The sequence below is a fragment of the Oncorhynchus masou genome, chromosome 3, assembly GCF_036934945.1.
Source record: "Oncorhynchus masou masou isolate Uvic2021 chromosome 3, UVic_Omas_1.1, whole genome shotgun sequence".
NCBI lineage: Eukaryota > Metazoa > Chordata > Actinopteri > Salmoniformes > Salmonidae > Oncorhynchus > Oncorhynchus masou.
In genome coordinates this window covers 43,836,799-43,855,608 of record NC_088214.1, presented here as the reverse complement: position 1 = coordinate 43,855,608, position 18,810 = coordinate 43,836,799, and the positions used below count along the sequence as shown (strand labels likewise).

General features: G+C 43.0%; 1 protein-coding gene across 3 annotated transcripts in view; it reads right to left on the bottom strand.

Annotated features, from left to right (window-relative positions):
* Window positions 1–4,502: 4,502 nt before the first annotated feature.
* ccdc18 (coiled-coil domain containing 18) overlaps window positions 4,503–18,810 on the bottom strand; it is a 36,562-nt gene continuing 22,254 nt past the window's right edge. For 2 of the 3 annotated variants that reach the window (XM_064942207.1, XM_064942217.1), the window contains exons 17-27: window positions 17,650–17,792; window positions 15,323–15,486; window positions 14,902–15,115; window positions 12,889–12,988; window positions 12,624–12,740; window positions 12,389–12,457; window positions 11,863–12,003; window positions 11,582–11,719; window positions 10,901–11,113; window positions 9,344–10,072; window positions 4,503–7,010 (exon numbers count right to left, since the gene is read on the bottom strand). In XM_064942207.1, the coding sequence (XP_064798279.1) occupies window positions 9,371–10,072; window positions 10,901–11,113; window positions 11,582–11,719; window positions 11,863–12,003; window positions 12,389–12,457; window positions 12,624–12,740; window positions 12,889–12,988; window positions 14,902–15,115; window positions 15,323–15,486; window positions 17,650–17,792 (2,001 nt within the window). In that variant the 3' untranslated portion in view covers window positions 4,503–7,010; window positions 9,344–9,370. The other variant, XM_064942226.1, reaches the window with a different exon arrangement.

Sequence of the window (18,810 nt, the reverse complement as noted above, 5' to 3'; positions counted from 1 at the left end):
GCGTTGCGCACTCTTGGCATTCTCTCAACCAGCTACACCTGGAATGCTTTTCCAACAGTCTTGAAGGAGTTCCCACATATGCGGAGCACTTGTTGGCTGCTTTTCCTTCACTCTGCGGTCCAACTCATCCCAAACCATCTCAATTGGGTTGAGGTCAGGTGATTGTGGAGGCCAGGTCATCTGATGTAGTACTCCATCACACTCCTTCTTGGTCAAATAGCCCTTACACAGTCTGGAGATGTGTTGGGTCATTGGTCTGTTGAAAAACAAATGATAGTCCCACTAAGCCCAAACCAGATGGGATGGCGTATCGCTGCAGAAGGCTGTGGTAGCCATGCTGGTTAAGTGTGCCTTGAATTCAAAATAAATCATAGACAGTGATACCAGCAAAGCACACCCACACCATATCACCTCCCCCTCCATGCTTATGTTGGGAAATACACATGCAGAGATCATCCGTTCACCCACAAAGCGTCTCACAAAGATGGGAACCAAATATCTCCAATTTGGACTCCAGACCAAAGGTCAAATTTCCACCGGTCTAATGTCCATTGCTCATGTTTCTTGGCCCAAGCAAGTCTCTTCTTATTATTGGTGTCCTTTAGTAGTGGTTTCTTTGCAGCAATTCGACCACGACGGCCTGATTTACACAGTCTCCTCTGAACAGTTGATGTTGAGGTGTGTCTGTTACTTGAACTCTGTGAAGCATTTATTTGGGCTGCAATTTCTGAGACTGGTAACTAATGAACTTATCCTCTGCAGCAGAGGTAACTCTGGGTCTTCCATGCCTGTGGCGGTCCTCATGAGAGCCAGTTTCATCATAGCGCTTGAAGGTTTTTGCGACTGCACTTGTTCATTGGAATGCATTCCAGATGACTACCTTATGAAGCTGGTTGTGAGAATGCCAAGAGTGTGCAAAGCTGTCATCAAGGCAAAGGTTGACTATTTGAAGAATCTCAAATATAAAATATATTTGGATTTGGTAAACACTTTTTTGGTTGCTACATGATTCCATGTGTTATGTAATAGTTTGTCTTCACTATTATCCTACAATGTAGAAAATAGTACAAATAAAGAAAAATCCTTGAATGAGTAGGTGTTCTAAACCTTTGGACCAGTAATGTATGATTTTGGTTATAGTTGAACTGAGAAGAGAGGGTCTGGATTTTATGAGCGCTGTGGGAATAGGGTTCAAGGGTCAGATATTTGACTTCATATTTTTTTACAATTTAAGATACAGATGTTGGAGGTGTCAGTGAGAATTTGTTGAAACTGCAGCTGGGAGGCTCAGTATGAAGCAGAGGAGCAGGTCCCATGCAAGGGGTCATTTGTACAGTACATGTCCTTGATTTTGGATTGGAAAATGTCAAGAAAATTCTTGGATTGCTCAATGGAAGAGTTATCTGGGGGTTTAACATTTCTTTCCAACAGAAAATAGAATTCTGGGGTTCCCCTTTCCATTTGAAATGAGATTGGTATAGTATAACTCAGTGCCTCTTTGTATGCAGTCCAATGATATGGCATGCAGTTAGGTTTGTTTTCCTCCGTATTCTTTCCAATTTACACTCAGCAGCAGAATGTAGATATCTCCAGAGTTTTTAATGTGGCAGTGATATCAATAACTGTGTACAGTCCCTGGTTATATTGTTCAACTGCCATTTCAAGTGAGGATGAGGGAAGTCATTGCACATCAGATAATGCTTCTGTAAGTGAGTGGGAGTGACTGATATCCTTCCAGAATCTGAAATCTGTCTCTTTTTAAACAGTGCTGGTATTGGGATGGAGACAGTCAAGAGAAGGGCCCTATTGTCAGATAAGCCCAACCCAGGTAGCACATTTGGTTCCTTGGAATTTGTGCGAACGTACGTTTTTAGTGTCCCCATTGGTTCTGGGATTGAAGCCATATGTTTCCTGAGCAGTAAAACGGAATGTTTTCAAACGTTCTGAGAACGGAAGTGAAAACGTTGCTTGTTCTTGGAACATACATTTTTAGGTTGTTGGGAGGTTCTAAGAATAATGGAACCATAGTAAAAACAAAGTTTTTTCTGGGTGGTTTTATTAACGTTCTGAGAATGGAAAACATAGCGGGCCATGTTTTAAAAAAAACTCATACAAAGCTGTTAATTTTAGTCTATTCAAACAGATCCCATTTCAAAGGAAACAGGCACTTAATAAGATCAGGTGTGGCCAATTAGTAAGCATGGCCAACCCACCTGAACACACTTAACAAGATAAAGGATAGGGAGAGTTTTGATGAGGCTGAGAACGGAATGTATGTTTAATTTACATTCTTAAAACGTTCTTTGAATGTTACTAATGTTTTCTTGTGGTTTTTATGAAAAATTATCTTAATGTTCTGAGAACATTACTTTAAAGAGAACCATTAGGAAACCTGTAGAAACGTTATGCTAAAGTACTGAAATTCCCACAGAAGAACGTTGTTCCTAATATTCTCCTAATATTCTCTGCACAATTTGACAACATTACTTTATATAGAACCAGGAAACGTTATGCTGAAGCACTGAAATTCCCACCTAAGAAACATATGGTTCTCAGAACATTATATGCTTGCTGGGAAGTCAACTGACTGGTTTTATATTATTCATTCATAATACTGTGAATATATAGTTTCAGACATATTGTTGCATTTTTTTTCTTCTGGTTTGTGCAAAATTGTTAAGAATAATATAAAACCAGTCTACACACCACCAAAGTGAATTGGGTTTGGTCTTGCCTCTTGGTTGACAGTGTTGGGGGATGGGTAATGTATTGATGCTTGAGCACCAAATCAAATTTGTTTCTATTTGTCTTTGGTACATATTTTATATTTATGAGTCTTATTTTTGTACATATTTTTTATATTGATATAGTTTTAAATGACATGATTATTTATTTGTGTTGTTCCAAATGTTACAGTTAGTGCAGAATGGTGCTTTTTTTTGGGGGGGGGGGGGGGGCGGCATACAAACTAGAACCGCCCCCGCGTACAACATTTCTGCATGCGCCATTTCTGAAAAGTCTGCGCACAACACAAAAATATTGAGATGTATAAAGGCACGTCATACCACGTTCCTCGTTATAACTCAGACCGGCCATAAAACGGTCCACGCGCTGAACGAGCATGACAACTCCACCTGGAAAAAGAATCCTGTGTCTAAATTATTTTAGAATCTAAAAAGAGAAGGGATTTTCGCTCCTCTCACTAATGGTTGCATACTTGTTTATATGGTTGTCCTGTTTTGACTTTTATTTGTTATTAATCAGCTTTTCATCATATCCCCCATTTGCACAAAATACTTACCTGCCAGCTTGCAGTAGCCGACAACACCACCAGCAGATGTGTATATGCACGGTCTAAATTTTACAGGGAGCCGAGCACATTCTCATGTCAAATTGCATCCTGCCTAAGAACAGCCCTTAGACTGTAGTATATTCGTCATATACCACAGCTCCTCGGGCCTTGTTGATTAAATATCCATGAGGAGTCCTCTATCTCTATGACAATATATGGGCATTATGATCCTATTGATAATTACTTGAGTGCTGCCAGCTGTGGGCAAACCCAACCCATGGAAACTGTTACGCTACCCTTCATTCCATGACATACCATTTTTTTTTTTAACTCTATGACCAAAATGATCCTATTGACACTTTGTAGTCAGTGTTGACACCAGAATAAATGTCTGACTCATATCGATGCCACAGGCCATTTTCAAAATGAAAAGTTGCTTTCTAGGGGCAGTCGCTCGTTAAAATTTTTTTTAAAAGACATTCCAAACGAGGCAGGGTTTTCTATTGGAATAGACTTCACTATCCCACCTCCTGTGGCTGAGCATTGTGCTGAAAGCCAAGGGGCACTGCCTGGTTAAGAAGCATGTAATAATTTGTCTGTTGCCAAGTCCCAAATAAATAGCTGTTTTGAATTTGGGATGGCGACAACTTCTTCAGTGTAGAATTTGTCATTGTCAAAACAAAATCTGCAGAGTTCTGCTTGATCAAATGGCGCCCTGTCAAAACCATACGGTACCTTAAATAGTCAACGTTACAGAGTTCGGAGTGCTCATCACTGAACGGTTCAGTACGATCTCGTTTCTTTTTCCTCATTAGAATACCTCCATTTTAAGTAGGCCACAAAACCCTTGCCACGTATAAAACAATGGTGCCAACAACGGAAGATGTTCTTTTGTAGAGCTGCAGTTTCACTGTCGTAACCGGGACAACCGGTAACAGATGTGGTGAGTGAGCGTGTGGCACAGGAACCACCCACACTTCTCTCTTTCACATCAACCTCAAATCATCCCCGGCCTGCACGAACCACTGTAACCAAACATTTTCAACCATCTATGAGCTCAATGCAAGAGGGTCCTTTTTCACCGACATGTATTGCTACATAAGCTAATGTCAGCATCTTACAAAATGTCTCAAATTTAAAACGTTACTACACACACACACACACACACACACACACACACACACACACGAAGAATGACAACAGTGGGAAGTTAGAAGCGGAAGACAGGGGTTTATGTATACAATTAGGAATTTGAATAGTAAAAAAAAAGACATTTGGTTGCTTCTGCACCACAAGACATTTTCAAAATGTGACCACATCTTTCTTTACTGAGAGCTGCACACTCATATCCTCCACCTTAGGAATCCATGACAGTGAGAGCGGAAGAGGGGAGGAAAAGAGAGAGAGACACACACACACATATCGACACTACAATCAAGTACTAAAACAGCTTGTTAGTGGTGGCTGGAAGAAACAGATCCGCACCCAAAAACTGTTCAGTACAAAAGATTCACTGATCAAGAGCACCAATTAAAACACGTCACAGTACTAACATTGTAGGGGGGAAAAAGGCCAGTGCTGCTGCTTTTGGAGAAGATGTTTTTGTTATCCCACAGAGAAAGTCATGCAGGCTGGTTGCTAACGGTGATGTCCATGTTCCGTCTTTGTCTGGAGTGTCAACAAACATTACACCCACACACACAGAGAAAAAAAAATGGCATTTTTCCAATAACCTTCAGAAACAAATGGCACAGGCAGGCACACACATACAGGCAGACAAACACACAGACACAAAGGCAGACTGTCCAAATAGCAAACTCACATTTGTACACCAAGCATTGTGTTTCGTGTAGCGGAATCGGTTGTGTTTCCTTTTGGCTTGTCATGACATGGATGTTTCAGCACTGAAATTCATTAGGCTTGCAAATGTCAATTATACATTTCATAGGTCCCCTATCATCAGTGGAAATTTAATTCAGTAAAATCCAATTTTTTCCCTCTTTGCAAAGAAATAACTAGGAGTATCATATGTATTCAATTGGTGGGCATGTGTTGAGCACAGAAAAATCACAATAACGTAGCTTATCTTGTTAGCGAAAATATTATTTTTCTCTAGTTTGAACTTTCCATCAACTCTAACTTGAGTATTGAACATTTGACAAGTGGCTTATCCACAAGAGTTTGGGATGCTAAAAATACTAATTCTACACAACTTTTTTTCTTGTTATTTAAACCCCCTCTGGGCGCCCAATCAAATGCAGCAAGTCGGGCTGTCATTTTGTTCCAACATGACCACCGTCTAGACCACAAATTCTTCGTTGGGCCTTGCAAGTTCCAAAAGCATCAAAGTGAAGTTCAGGTTTTTTTTTTAATGTGCATTTTCTTTTGCTAAAATAAAATGAGGAGTCCCATTTCACACAAGAAGTCATATTTAAATATCAAAAATGTATTCTACTAAAAATGATTTAATTGAATTCAGATTGAAAATAGATAACATACACATTTATACTTAAATGATATACAGTTAGCTCTAAAAGTATTTGGATAGTGACATTTTTTGTTGTTGTTATGGCTCTGTATTCCAGCACTTTGGATTGGAAATTATAGAATGACTATGACGTTAAAGGGCAGACTGTCAGCTTTAACATGAGGGTATTTTCACCCATATCGGGTGAACCGTTCAGAAATTAGAGCACTTTTTGTACATAGTCCCCCTGTGTTAGGGGACCAAAAGTATAGGGACAAATGATCTTATATGTGTATTAAAGTAGTTAAACATTTAGTATTTGGTCCCATATTCCATCAAGCTTGTTGAGTGCATTTGCTGTTGTTTTCTGATTTGTTTCAGATTATTTTGTGCCCATTAGAAGTTAATGGTAAATAATGTATTGTCATTTTGGAGTCACTTTTATTGTAAATAGAAATCAAATGTTTCTAAACACTTGTACATTAATGTGGATGCTGCCATGATTACGGATATTCCTGAATGAATTGTAAATAATGACGAGTGAGAAAGTTAGAAGCACAAATATCATACCTCCCCCTGCCCCAAAAAACGACTAACCTCCCGTTATTGTAATGGTGAGAGCTTAGCATGTCTTCAGGGTATGATATTTGTGCATCTGTCTCTCACTCATCATTATTCACGAATCATTCAGGACTATCCGTAATCATCGTAGATGTAATCATTGCGTGCTAGGAATATGGGACCAAATACTAAACTTTTGACTACTTCAATACACATAAGTGAATTTGTCCCAATACATTTGGTCCCCAAAAATGGTGAGACTACGTCCAAAAAGTGCTGTAAATTTTTCAACGGTTCCCCCGATATGGATGAAAATAGCCTCAAATTAAAGCTGACAGTCTGCACTAACTTCACAGTCATTGTATCGTTTCTAAATCCAAAGTGCTGGAGTACAGAGCCAAAACAACAACAAATGTATCAATATCCCAATACTTTTGGAGCTCACTGTATATACATAACATGTGTCTAGGTAAAAGAGCATGAACCTTGGCAGCCATATACAGGGCAAGCCTGAGCTGGAGTGAAATGTAATGAAACCAATTCCTACCAGACAGTAGTGTGGCCTGATGCTTCATTCACAAACACACAAACAAACAAACAAAACCACACACTAAGTCTTCAAAAGTCTAAATGGGTCCCACTATTATACGTTCCCCCATAGATCAGCATCCACCATCTTTAAAGGTCCCCCTGAAAATGAAAGACCGATATGGATTAGTGAAATAACAGAGGTGTCCATTGTGGGAGAAAAGAATTCTGTTGATTAAAACGTAAAACAGCATTACTATACTATCGCGAAGGGGTGAGCTCTTCACTACAAGGACATTGTTAAGTTAATGTATTTATTGCTTATTTATTGGATAAACCAAGTTGTATGCAGAATCCCTTTCATTTGAACCATTCATCATTCCATGCAATTAATACTATAGCTACAATGTAAATTGCTCAGAATTGCATTGTTGGAAACGTAGGGCAGGGGTTCCCAAACATTTTTGCTTTGTAACCCACCAATTGAGGTGCCGTGAGTCGCGACCCACCATAAGGGTTGAGCGGTAATTATTTTGTTTTTTTAGACACACAGATCAAAGAATAAGAAAAAAAAGATAGAATTGTAGGAAATTGGTTTGGAAATTGCTATGCATTTTGACATGGCTGGCGTTCTCACGCTCAAAACATTACAACATGAAATGGGGGCTAAATTGTCTAGCTTTTACTTTGCGGATTGTAAATTCTCAAAGATTGTAGGCCATTATTGAAAAATGTATAGGTCCATTATCTTTGCTACATAGTTTTAGTCGTTTTAAGTTCACACTGAAAATGTTCTCCTATCCCAAAATTTATTAATTTATTTTTAAAATATCAATGTCGTCCCGCGACTCACCTGGACCCCTGTCGCCACGTAGGGTGTTCTCGGTGCTGGTCTGGATGGGTCTGGATATGTTCAAGTCGCGTCGAGGACAATTTTAGCATTTTAGCTAACCCTTTCTCTAGCCTTAACTAATTTGCCGAACCTGCCACGTTAATTCTCCTAACCTGCTACGAAAAGTCACTTCTGTTAAACAAAACCACCAGGCCTGCCCCTGAGAACCACGTGGGTTCCAAATAACCTGATACTCCGTCAATTGCACCTCTTCCCTAATTGGTTCTGTATCCTGTTTGCTTAGTTAATTGAGTGGATGTTTGAATACAGGCCTCTGACCTAATTATTAAAGGAACCGCTTTTAACAGCAGGTGTGTCATTATTTGAGAGATCCTTGTGTGTGTGTGTGTGAGTGTGTAAGGTGAGCCACAGTTTTCGCTCTGTTTACAACGTTTTTTTGGTTAAGAGAGACAGCCGGCTCTCAACTACCTATACAAAAGCCATTAACCTGTTGATGCTCTGGGGGCGCTATTTCATTTTTGGATGAAAAACGTTCCCGTTTTAAACAAGATATTTTGTCACAAAAAGATGCTCGACTATGCATATAATTGATAGCTTTCGAAAGAAAACACTCTGACGTGTCCAGAACTACCAAGATATTTTCTGTGCGTGCCCTAGAACGTGAGCTTCAGGCAAAACCAAGATGAGACGGCATCCAGGAAATGAGCAGGATTTTTGAGGCTCTGTTTTCCATTGTCTCCTTATATGGCTGTGAATGCGAGAGGAATGAGCCTGCCCTTTCTGTCGTTTCCCCAAGGTGTCTGCAGCATTGTGACGTATTTGTAGGCAGATCATTGGAAGATTGACCATAAGAGACCACATTTACCAGGTGTCCGACCGGTGTCCTGCGCCGAAATTGGTGCGCAAAAGGCAGCTGCCAGTATTTTTCCATGGGATACAGAGAGGAAAGCAAGCTTCCACGAACTGCATATCAATGAAGAGATATGTGAAAAAACACCTTGAGGATTGATTCCAAACAACGTTTGCCATGTTTCGGTCGATATTATGTAGTTAATTCGGAAAAAGTTTTACGTTGTAGGTGACTGAATTTTCGGTTCGTTTCGGTAGCCAGACGCAATGTAGAAAACGGAACGATTTCTCCTACACACAGACGCTTTCAGGAAAAACTGTGCATTTGGTATGTAACAGAGTCTCCTCATTGAAAACATCAGAAGCTCTTCAAAGGTAAATGATTTTATTTATTTGGTTATCTGTTTTTTGTGAAAATGTTGCGTGCTAAATGCTACTCAAAATGCTATGCTAGCTTTGCATACTCTTACACAAATTAGTCAATTTCTATGGTTCAAAAGCATATTTTGAAAATCTGAGATGACAGTGTTGTTAAGAAAAGGCTAAGCTTGAGAGCAGACGCATTATTTTCATTTTATTTGCGATTTTCAGAAATCGTTAATGTTGCGTTATGCTAATGAGCCTGAGGCTTTAGTCACGATCCCGGATCCGGGATGAGGAGTTCCAAGAGGTTAAACAAGCACCAACCATTTCATCAAATCACCACAATTACACATTGCCAATGTTAAAACTACAGCTATGTGTACCACCTAGTTTCATCCTTCGTACCCCAGAGAGAGTTGCTCATGCTAACCTGCAGTGTGAGGGTGTGCTCAGCCTCTCAGAGGCCCGCGGAGCCACAGAGGGACGGGTCCTCCTGCAGGGCCAGCGTCTGGTTGACAAAACTCAGCATGCCCGTCAGGGAGCTCATGTCCATCTCCTCCTGGGTCTCCTGCCTGAGGGGGGACTCTCTCTCCTCCCTCTCCTCCGACATTTTGTCCACCATGTAGGTGAGGGGGTTGAAGGAGAGGTCTGAGGCAGAGGTGGCCTCCAGTCGGCTGAGGCCCTGCCAGCTGTGGTCAGGCTGGTACGGTGTGGGGGACATGAAGGAGGTGTCCCAGGGGAGGTGCTGACCCAGGGCTTCCCGTAACGTGGCCTTCAGGTTCTGAGGGAGATCAAGGGAGGAGTCCACACTGCTGCCCTCCACGGGCCAGTCTGGAGTGTGGGTTTGGGGTGGGCGAGGAGGGGAGTGGTGTTGTATATGGTGGGGTGAAGGGGAACGGGTGTGAGAGTGAGTGGGTGGTGGAGAAGGGTGGGAGAGTTTGTGAGGGGAGTGGGTGTGAGTGGGTGGGGAGGAGCAGGTGTGTTTATGAGGAGAGTGGGTGCATGAGTGAGTGTGTGGGGGAGAATGGTGGTGTGTGTGAGGGGCCAGAGGGGATGAGGGCAGGGTGATCTCTGGGTGAAGGTGGAACGTGGCGTGGTGGAGCTCTGTAGCTCTCTCCAGACTGGAAATTCTGGCCTGTAGGCGGGTGACTTCGGACTCCTGAAGGGATGAGAAGAGTCAGTCATTCAGTAGCTAGGATTTATTTTTTCCACCAGAGGTGTTTCCATCAACCTGACTTGTTGCGGATAAAAGGCTCTATGTGACAACATAGGTCACATTAAAAGCACTTTCACGCGTAATTTCCGAATATAAAAACAAAACAAAAACAACAGAAGTTTAACTTTGTCACATTTTCAACTCTACCGATGGTTTTGTGACACAAACTGTTGGGATAAATAGCAAACTTGCCCAATCTGGTTTTGAAGCATGCTCTCTAGACAAGGGGCAGGTTATATGGTGAATGATGGTTATCATATGAATATTTGTGTATAAATGTGTTTCCACCGCAAATTGTCGCATAATCCATTTCCAAATTATCCCTCCGTGTCCAGCGGATTTTATTCTGTCAACATTAGGACATTTTCATTATAAATGGCTTCTTTTTGTATACGTCAGGTCATTCATCCGCATGGAATAGATGGATAGAAACCTGGTTACTGACAAGGAGGTGAAACTATCAGCTCGGCCAATAGGTAATAACATCAAATGAAATAAAGGCGCACCAGAAGAATTGAATTTTTAAATCTAGGAACCAAAGTGTTGGTCAGTGTTTCCCAGGGGACCCTAATCACATTTGAATAGAAGCTGCCCTGACTCCTCCACCATTTCTTAATACCTTGTAGAATGAGGCAATTTTTTCTCTCTAAAAATATCCTCCATCTTAGAGGAAGACAGCACAATGAAACTGGAGTATATGTTCATGCCCAGTAAGGGGAGGGGGGGGGGGGACACTTTCACTAGCCCAGTCCCAGGCCTACGGTACTCTACCTTGATGAGCAGGGCCTCGCGGGCGCTCTGCAGGCTGGTCTGGGTGGCGTGGAGCTGGGCCTGCAGGTGGGCCGCCTGGGCCCTGGTCTGCTCTAGCTGCAGCTGGCTCTGCTGCAGTCTGGAGGCCAGGTGCTCCTGGGAGCTCCGCAGGCTGCAGCTCATCTGCTCCGACACCTTCAGGAGCTGGCCCCGCGTCTGCTGCAGGGAGTAGAGCTGGGGGAGGGGCAACAGAGAAAGGCGGAAGGAGGAGAGTGAAGTTACAAGCGCGTACTGTAGGAACTTTAGCAGTTATTGCATGTGTAAAAGGACTGGTGATTAGGGAAATTACGAGAAACAAAGAAGTGAAAGTGGGACTGGGGAAGAGATTGATGAGGTGATATATACAGTAGTGCCCTCAAAAACTCAACTCTGGACCTCGAAGCCAGTTCCACTGCATCTCTCCCCCCCATTGTTCACATGAGACACCAGGTGGGTGATACTAATTATCAGGTGGGAACAGAAAAACAGCAGGCTTCGGACCTCGTAGAATAACCCTGCAGTAGAGGACGACAGAAACGGAAGAACAGTGGAGAAAGAAGAAGATGGGAGTGTGCGTGTGAGAGAGAAAGAGACAGCCAAATGAACAGACAGAGATGGACAGAGGCTGCATAGACATCCACAGTTCCCGGGGCCCCGTTGTACCTCCTTGCTGTGCTGTTCCCTCTCCTGCTCCAGCTCCTGCTGTAGGGAGGAGATGGTGACTTGCAGTCTGGCTTCCCCCTGGACCCAGCGGCCCTCCCTGGCAGACAGCTTCTCCTCTAGACTCCTCACCTGCGCCTCCTATATGAGACCCAACAACACAGTTAAGGTCATCATCTGGCCATAGAAGAATGAACAGAAATACCACAATTTGTTATTATGGATAAACAGCAAGAATACATGGATTTATTGGGCATTTACAGACAACCAAATGAAGGTTTCACCTTTTCCCTGGCATGTTGAGTGATGCTGTCCAGCTCTTCGTTCAGGCTCTCACAGCGAGTCTGTGTGTCCCGCAGCTCTTGCGTTGTTCTCTGCAACTCCTCCCGACACACACGCAGGTTCTGGCCCTGCCCCAGAAAGTGCTGGAGCAAAAGGTCAAAGGTTAAATCAGACGGAGCCTAGGCAGTCAGTCCATAGATTTTAGAGCATTTACTTTATGGATTTACTCCAAATAGACATTAAGATTGTCCAGGGTTCATTCTGTGGTTCATTCAAAAAGGTTCCCGGAAAGGGAACACTGAACAATGCATGATAGTCCATTATGAGGTTATCGATCCAGAGACATCTTGCCAATTGCTATAGCTTCTAAGTTGAATGCTGTCGGTGGTATTTTTTTAACTTCTCTGTTCAACCATCTATCTGTCCCTCCATGAAAATAATGATACTGTAAGTATTACCCATATTTCTGTACTTCAACTTAAGCCTCCATCTATCAACAGATCCATTCATCGCCTCATCCCACCATACCTTCTCGGAATCCTCCTTCTCTTGTAGTTGTGCCTTTAGCAGGTCTAACCTCTCACTCAAAAACGCCACCTGGGGAGGCAAAACATGAGGCGATAGTCAACTACAGTACTTCAGCTATAACGCTATAGCAGAACGGAGAGTACTTGTAACGGGAATATGCTTTTCCAGGGGCAACAAATGACCCCCGAATTACACAGATGGAAGAATAGAGGTGTGTGTGTAATGGGCCTTTTACCCGCTTGTCTCGGGCTTTGACCTCTCCCTCTCTCTGGTCCAGAGTCTGCTGTAGGGCCTGAACCTTCTTGTCCATCTCCACCTTATGGTCTCTGATGGCCACGTCCAACTGGCCCAGCTGAGGAAGAGGGAGACACGCATATGGAGAGAAGCTCTGGATTTCTTCGCATTCCACTCATTAAAGACTATGACCATATTCAAGTGGAATAAACCTCATATGGCACGCCATGAAATGTTGCCTCGGTTTAGTGTGTGTGTGTACGTACCAGCTGTGCTCTCTGCTGGAGCTCCCCCTGTCTCTCCTTCAATGCTGTGTCCATGTCCAACACCTCGTGGTTCCTCTCCTCCAACTCCCTCTGGCTTTCCCTGCAGCGCACACGCACACACACACACACACACACACACACACACACACACACACACACACACACACACACACACACACACACACACAGTGAAGTCACTGTACACCAGGGGCATGTCCTATTTCACACAGAAGATCTCAACAGCTGATCGCAGCTGTGTAGCAGGCATTTTGTTTCACACACACGGGACTCAAAGGAAAACTACTTGAGACTAACGCAGCGATACTGTGCGTGTTTGAGGTCAGTGGTTTAGACTTCAATGTAGTTGATGTGAAAATCCCCTTGCATCCCAAATAACTACTCATTGTGTGGTCAAGACGGGTGATTCTGCGCCGTGCCTGGTTCAAAATGACCCCCCCCCCCCAAACATACTTTCTTTTTTAGGCCTTTACTTTTACATACATTTCTTGAATTATATTGCATCAGGGGTTGAGGTTCAGCAATGTAGCTGCTCAATAGGGTTTACAGATCAGGTGTTACTGTTGCTGTTATATGTTTGAATGACAGTGAGAGATAATCCACTGGTAAAACTGTCAAAGCTTCACAATAATACCTAGCCATTACATTCACCTAATTAGAACGTGCCCTTAGACAGTTTGTGACAACGTCATATTGGCTGGTGGCATGTTGGGTGGGGGACAATTGTGTATTTAACAAAGATGTTCACCAGAAATGAACTGGTTGGTATCAGATGGAGGGTTTTAATCCATAGCAGACAGATACCAGTGATATTATAACTGTGTTCCTATTTACACAAAGAGATCATGTGTATAAAGTGATTTACGACTTGGTTTATGAGTCCCGTGGGTGCTTGGTATCCGTGTGGGCCGTGTGTGTGTGCCACCAAAGTCAACTGCTGTTTGTTCACTGACTGCAACAAAACCTCAAAACAATACACAATTTATTATAAAAATAATACATTTCAACAAAATAATAGGAGCATGATACATATTATGAATGCCAGAGGCTAGCTCAGCCAGAGGCTAGGTCAGCCAGGGGATAGGTCAGCCAGGGGCTAGGTCAGCCAGAGGCTAGGTCAGCCAGGGGATAGGTCAGCCAGGGGCTAGCTCAGCCAGGGGCTAACTCAGCCAGAGGCTAGCTCAGCCAGAGGCTAGCTCAGCCAGAGGCTAGCTCAGCCAGGGGCTAACTCAGCCAGAGGCTAGCTCAGCCAGAGGCTAGGTCAGCCAGAGGCTAGCTCAGCCAGGGGCTAGCTCAGCCAGGGGCTAGCTCAGCCAGGGGCTAGCTCAGCCAGGGGCTAGCTCAGCCAGGGGCTAGCTCAGCCAGGGGCTAACTACATATAGCTAGCCTATTCTCTTGAAACAGAGGCTTTCCCTCAATGATGAGCTCACATGAGGTTTTAGTTCAAAGAAAAGTTACGTTATTTAACATTGCAACTCATGCTCAACAAACACAAATGTGCATAGTACATAATATTTACTTAAATATTTCTAGACATATTACATAATATATTATATTAACTAATTATATAATAAAAAGTGACAGTTAAAGACGAAAAAGGTCACCCAAAATCAATTATTCTTAAACCTGACCAAAGAACGTCCAAACATATGACTTCTGATTTCAGTCTTCCCAAATCGCCCGTCAACGAGGTCTCAGACACCTCCACTGACCGTCGAGGTGCCATGGTTACACGGTCCATTGAAAGCGTGTGTGACTTCCGGCGTGTGGTCAGGGCTTCTTCAATGATATGAATATCTTAACCTTCAAAACTGCTCTGCATTTTCCATTTTAAAAAATTACTTGGATTTTTATTTATGTGTTCTGAGTTTATTTTGTTTATGAAGCATTTCCTAAAGATTTGAGGGGAGACGTGTTCTGTTCAGCAGAGCAACAAATGGACAACCCCGGTCAAGGCCCCTCCCCCCGTCGGGAGGTTGGCAGAGAGAGGCTCACCTGAGCTCGGCCGACAATTTCTCCAGTGATGTCTGTCGTTCATCTGCGCTGACCTGCGTGTGCTGTAACAGCTCTCTCAGCTCCTGTAGGTTCTCTAGGGTGTTGTGCATCTCACCGCGCACCCCCTGTAGCTGTCCCTCCAGAGTCTCCGCCCGCTGCACAGAGTTCCGCCTGTCCTCCTCGCAGCGGTGGAGCTTCTCCTCCAAGTCCACAACTGCAGGGGGGAGGAGGAGGGGAGAAAGGGCTTCCACGATGACTATAGATGTGGTAGAGAGGTCAGTGGAATGCAGACCGTGGCGGATATATACAGTAATCACGAAAAATCTAAATAAAATTGGTCCAAACTTTGATTGAATGAATGAAGAATTGAAGAAAGAACAGAAACTAAAATAATCTCCAATCCCCCCCTAGTGTGTTTTACCCGCATCATTCTTCTTCTCCAGTAGGCCCTGGGTCTGCTGCAGGGTCTCCTCCATGCAGCTGAGCTGGGAGGACTTCATGCTGGCGTCCTTCCGCAGCCTTTGCAGCTCCTGCTCCATGGATGACAGCTCCCCACGACACCGATTCATCTCAGACGACAGCTGACTGGAATACACACGCGCACACAGTTAGGATACTTGTATGCTAACACGGACAAGATACATGTACAGATGACATGCAGAGATTCACACCCTGCACTCACACACATCCTCGACACCCTCCATCTGGCTCCTACCGAAAAGTGCACAAATGTGCCCGCATTAGGAATCCTCTCAGCAACCTAGGCCACTGCACTACCCGCAAAAAAAAAAAATGGAGCCAACTCAGGTTCTATATGACTTGGACAGAACTAGAGTACTAACCGAGTAACCTGAACTAGAGTACTAACCTGAACTAGAGTACTAACCGAGTAACCTGAACTAGAGTACTAACCTGAACTAGAGTACTAACCGAGTAACCTGAACTAGAGTACTAACCTGAACTAGAGTACTAACCGAGTAACCTGAACTAGAGTACTAACCTGAACGAGAGTACTAACTGAGTAACCTGAACTAGAGTACTAACCTGAACTAGAGTACTAACCTGAACTAGAGTACTAACCTGAACTAGAGTACTAACTGAGTAACCTGAACTAGAGTACTAACCTGAACGAGAGTACTAACTGAGTAACCTGAACTAGAGTACTAACCTGAACTAGAGTACTAACCTGAACTAGAGTACTAACCGAATAACCTGAACTAGAGTACTAACCTGAACTAGAGTACTAACCGAATAACCTGAACTAGAGTACTAACCTGAACTAGAGTACTAACCGAGTAACCTGAACTAGAGTACTAACCTGAACTAGAGTACTAACCTGAACTAGAGTACTAACTGAGTAACCTGAACTAGAGTACTAACCTGAACGAGAGTACTAACTGAGTAACCTGAACTAGAGTACTAACCTGAACTAGAGTACTAACCTGAACTAGAGTACTAACCGAATATCCTGAACTAGAGTACTAACTGAGTAACCTGAACTAGAGTACTAACTGAGTAACCTGAACTAGAGTACTAACCTGAACTAGAGTACTAACCTGAACTAGAGTACTAACTGAGTAACCTGAACTAGAGTACTAACCTGAACTAGAGTACTAACTGAGTAACCTGATCTAGAGTACTAACCTGAACGAGAGTACTAACTGAGTAACCTGAACTAGAGTACTAACCTGAACTAGAGTACTAACCGAATAACCTGAACTACAGTACTAACTGAGTAACCTGAACTAGAGTACTAACCTGAACTAGAGTACTAACTGAGTAACCTGAACTAGAGTACTAACCTGAACTAGAGTACTAACCGAATAACCTGAACTAGAGTACTAACCTGAACTAGAGTACTAACCGAGTAACCTGAACTAGAGTACTAACCTGAACTAGAGTACTAACCGAATAACCTGAACTAGAGTACTAACCTGAACTACAGTACTAACTGAGTAACCTGAACTAGAGTACTAACTGAGTAACAATAACTAGAGTGCTAACTGAGCAACCAGATTTAGAACTCTGAGTAAGATCTCTGTATCGATCCTCCCTAAGTAGTGACTTAATAGACAAAGCAATGTGCTTTCCTCGTCAAAGTGCTCCTCTATGCTTCGCTACACTCCCTCATTAAGTGTTAAACTCCACCCTAAAATAAGCTCTCGCTCTAAGGAGAATGCTTCAGAGTGGAGCGGTGTATATATACCCCCTGACAAAGGGAGGAGCGTGTGGGGGGGGGGTGGAGATGAGACACACACAATAAACCCCTGGTTGTTGATGCACTAGAGTCATGGGACTGTCTTATTCTGTCAGCACTATGCCGATGGGAACATTTCTCTCCTCCTCGCTCTCTTTCTGCTACAGGGCAGGAACTGCTCGGTCTGGCCTGAACTCCAACCACTCCCACTGACCGACAGAACAGTTGCAATATACACACAGAGAGGATTTTGTGAGGTCTTATCTTAAGGTCATACAAAGTTAGTATGATATGCATCAACGTGGAGCAAAAGCTTGAAAATTATTTTACACTATCTTTCAACGGCTCAGATATCATAAAAATGTGTTTGTTTTCGGGGGTAAGCAAAACAAATAAGTGTATTTGAATGGCTTCATTAACGAATCAGACATTAGTGCAATGTCTGAATTCAATCACATTTAGTGAATTGTGTGACTGAAGCATTCTATATCAAACTAAGCAATGACAAATGCTTAATTGGAATGAATACAAAATCTTCTGTCGTGTCTTACGTGACAGAGCCAGAGAGCTGTGCAGCCTGTCGCCTCTTCTCCTGCACCTCCTTGTCAGCCTCCTGCACCACCTCCTCTCTCCTCCTCAGCTCCTCCTCCAGAGACAAGCGCGCCCGCTCCACCTCCTGCTCCAACGCAGACACCTGGCAACAAATATCATTCATATTATACAGTAGCAGTCAAAAGTTCGGACACACCTACACTCATTCAAGGGTTTTCCTATCATTTTACCATTTTCTAGATTGTAGAATAATAGTGGAGACATCACAACTATGAAATAACACATATGGAATAAGTAGTAACCAAAAAAACAAAAAGTGTTAAAGATCTTCAAAGTAGCCACTCTTTGCCTTGATGACAGCTTTTGCACACTCTTGGCATTCTAAATCACTAAAGTTGGAGACTTATACAGCCGGAAGTTTACATACACCTTCGCCAAATACATTTAAACTCAGTTTCACAATTCCTGACATTTAATCCTAGTAAAAATTCCCTGTCTTCGGTCAGTTAGGATCACCACTTAATTTTAAGAAAGTGAAATGTCAGAATAATAGCAGACAGAATGATTTATTTCAGCTTTTATTTCTTTCATCACATTCCCAGTGGGTCAGAAGATTACATACACTCAATTAGTATTTGGTAGCATTGCCTTTCAATTGCTTAACTTGGGTCAAATGTTTTGGGTAGCCTTTCACAGGCTTCCCACAATAAGTTGGGTGAATTTTGGCACATTCCTCTTGACAGAAATGGTGTAACTGAGTCAGGTTTGTCGGCCTCCTTGCTCGAACACGCTTTTTCAGTTCAGCCCACACATTTCCTATGGGATTGAGGTCAGGGCTTTGTGATGGCCACTCCAACACTTCGACTTTGTTGTCCATTAAGCCATTTTGCCACAACTTTGGAAGAATGCTTGGAATACTTTTTTGGACATTTCTCCAAAAAGTATGATCTTTGTCCCCATGTGCAGTTGCAAACCGTAGTCTGCGGTTTTGGAACAGTGGCTTCTTCCTTGCTGAGTTTCAGGTTGTCGATATAGGACTCGTTTTACTGTGGATATAGATACTTTTGTACCCGTTTCCTCCAGCATCTTCACAAAGTCTTCTGCTGTTGTTCTGGGATTGATTTGCACTTTTCGCACCAAAGTACGTTCATCTCTAGGGG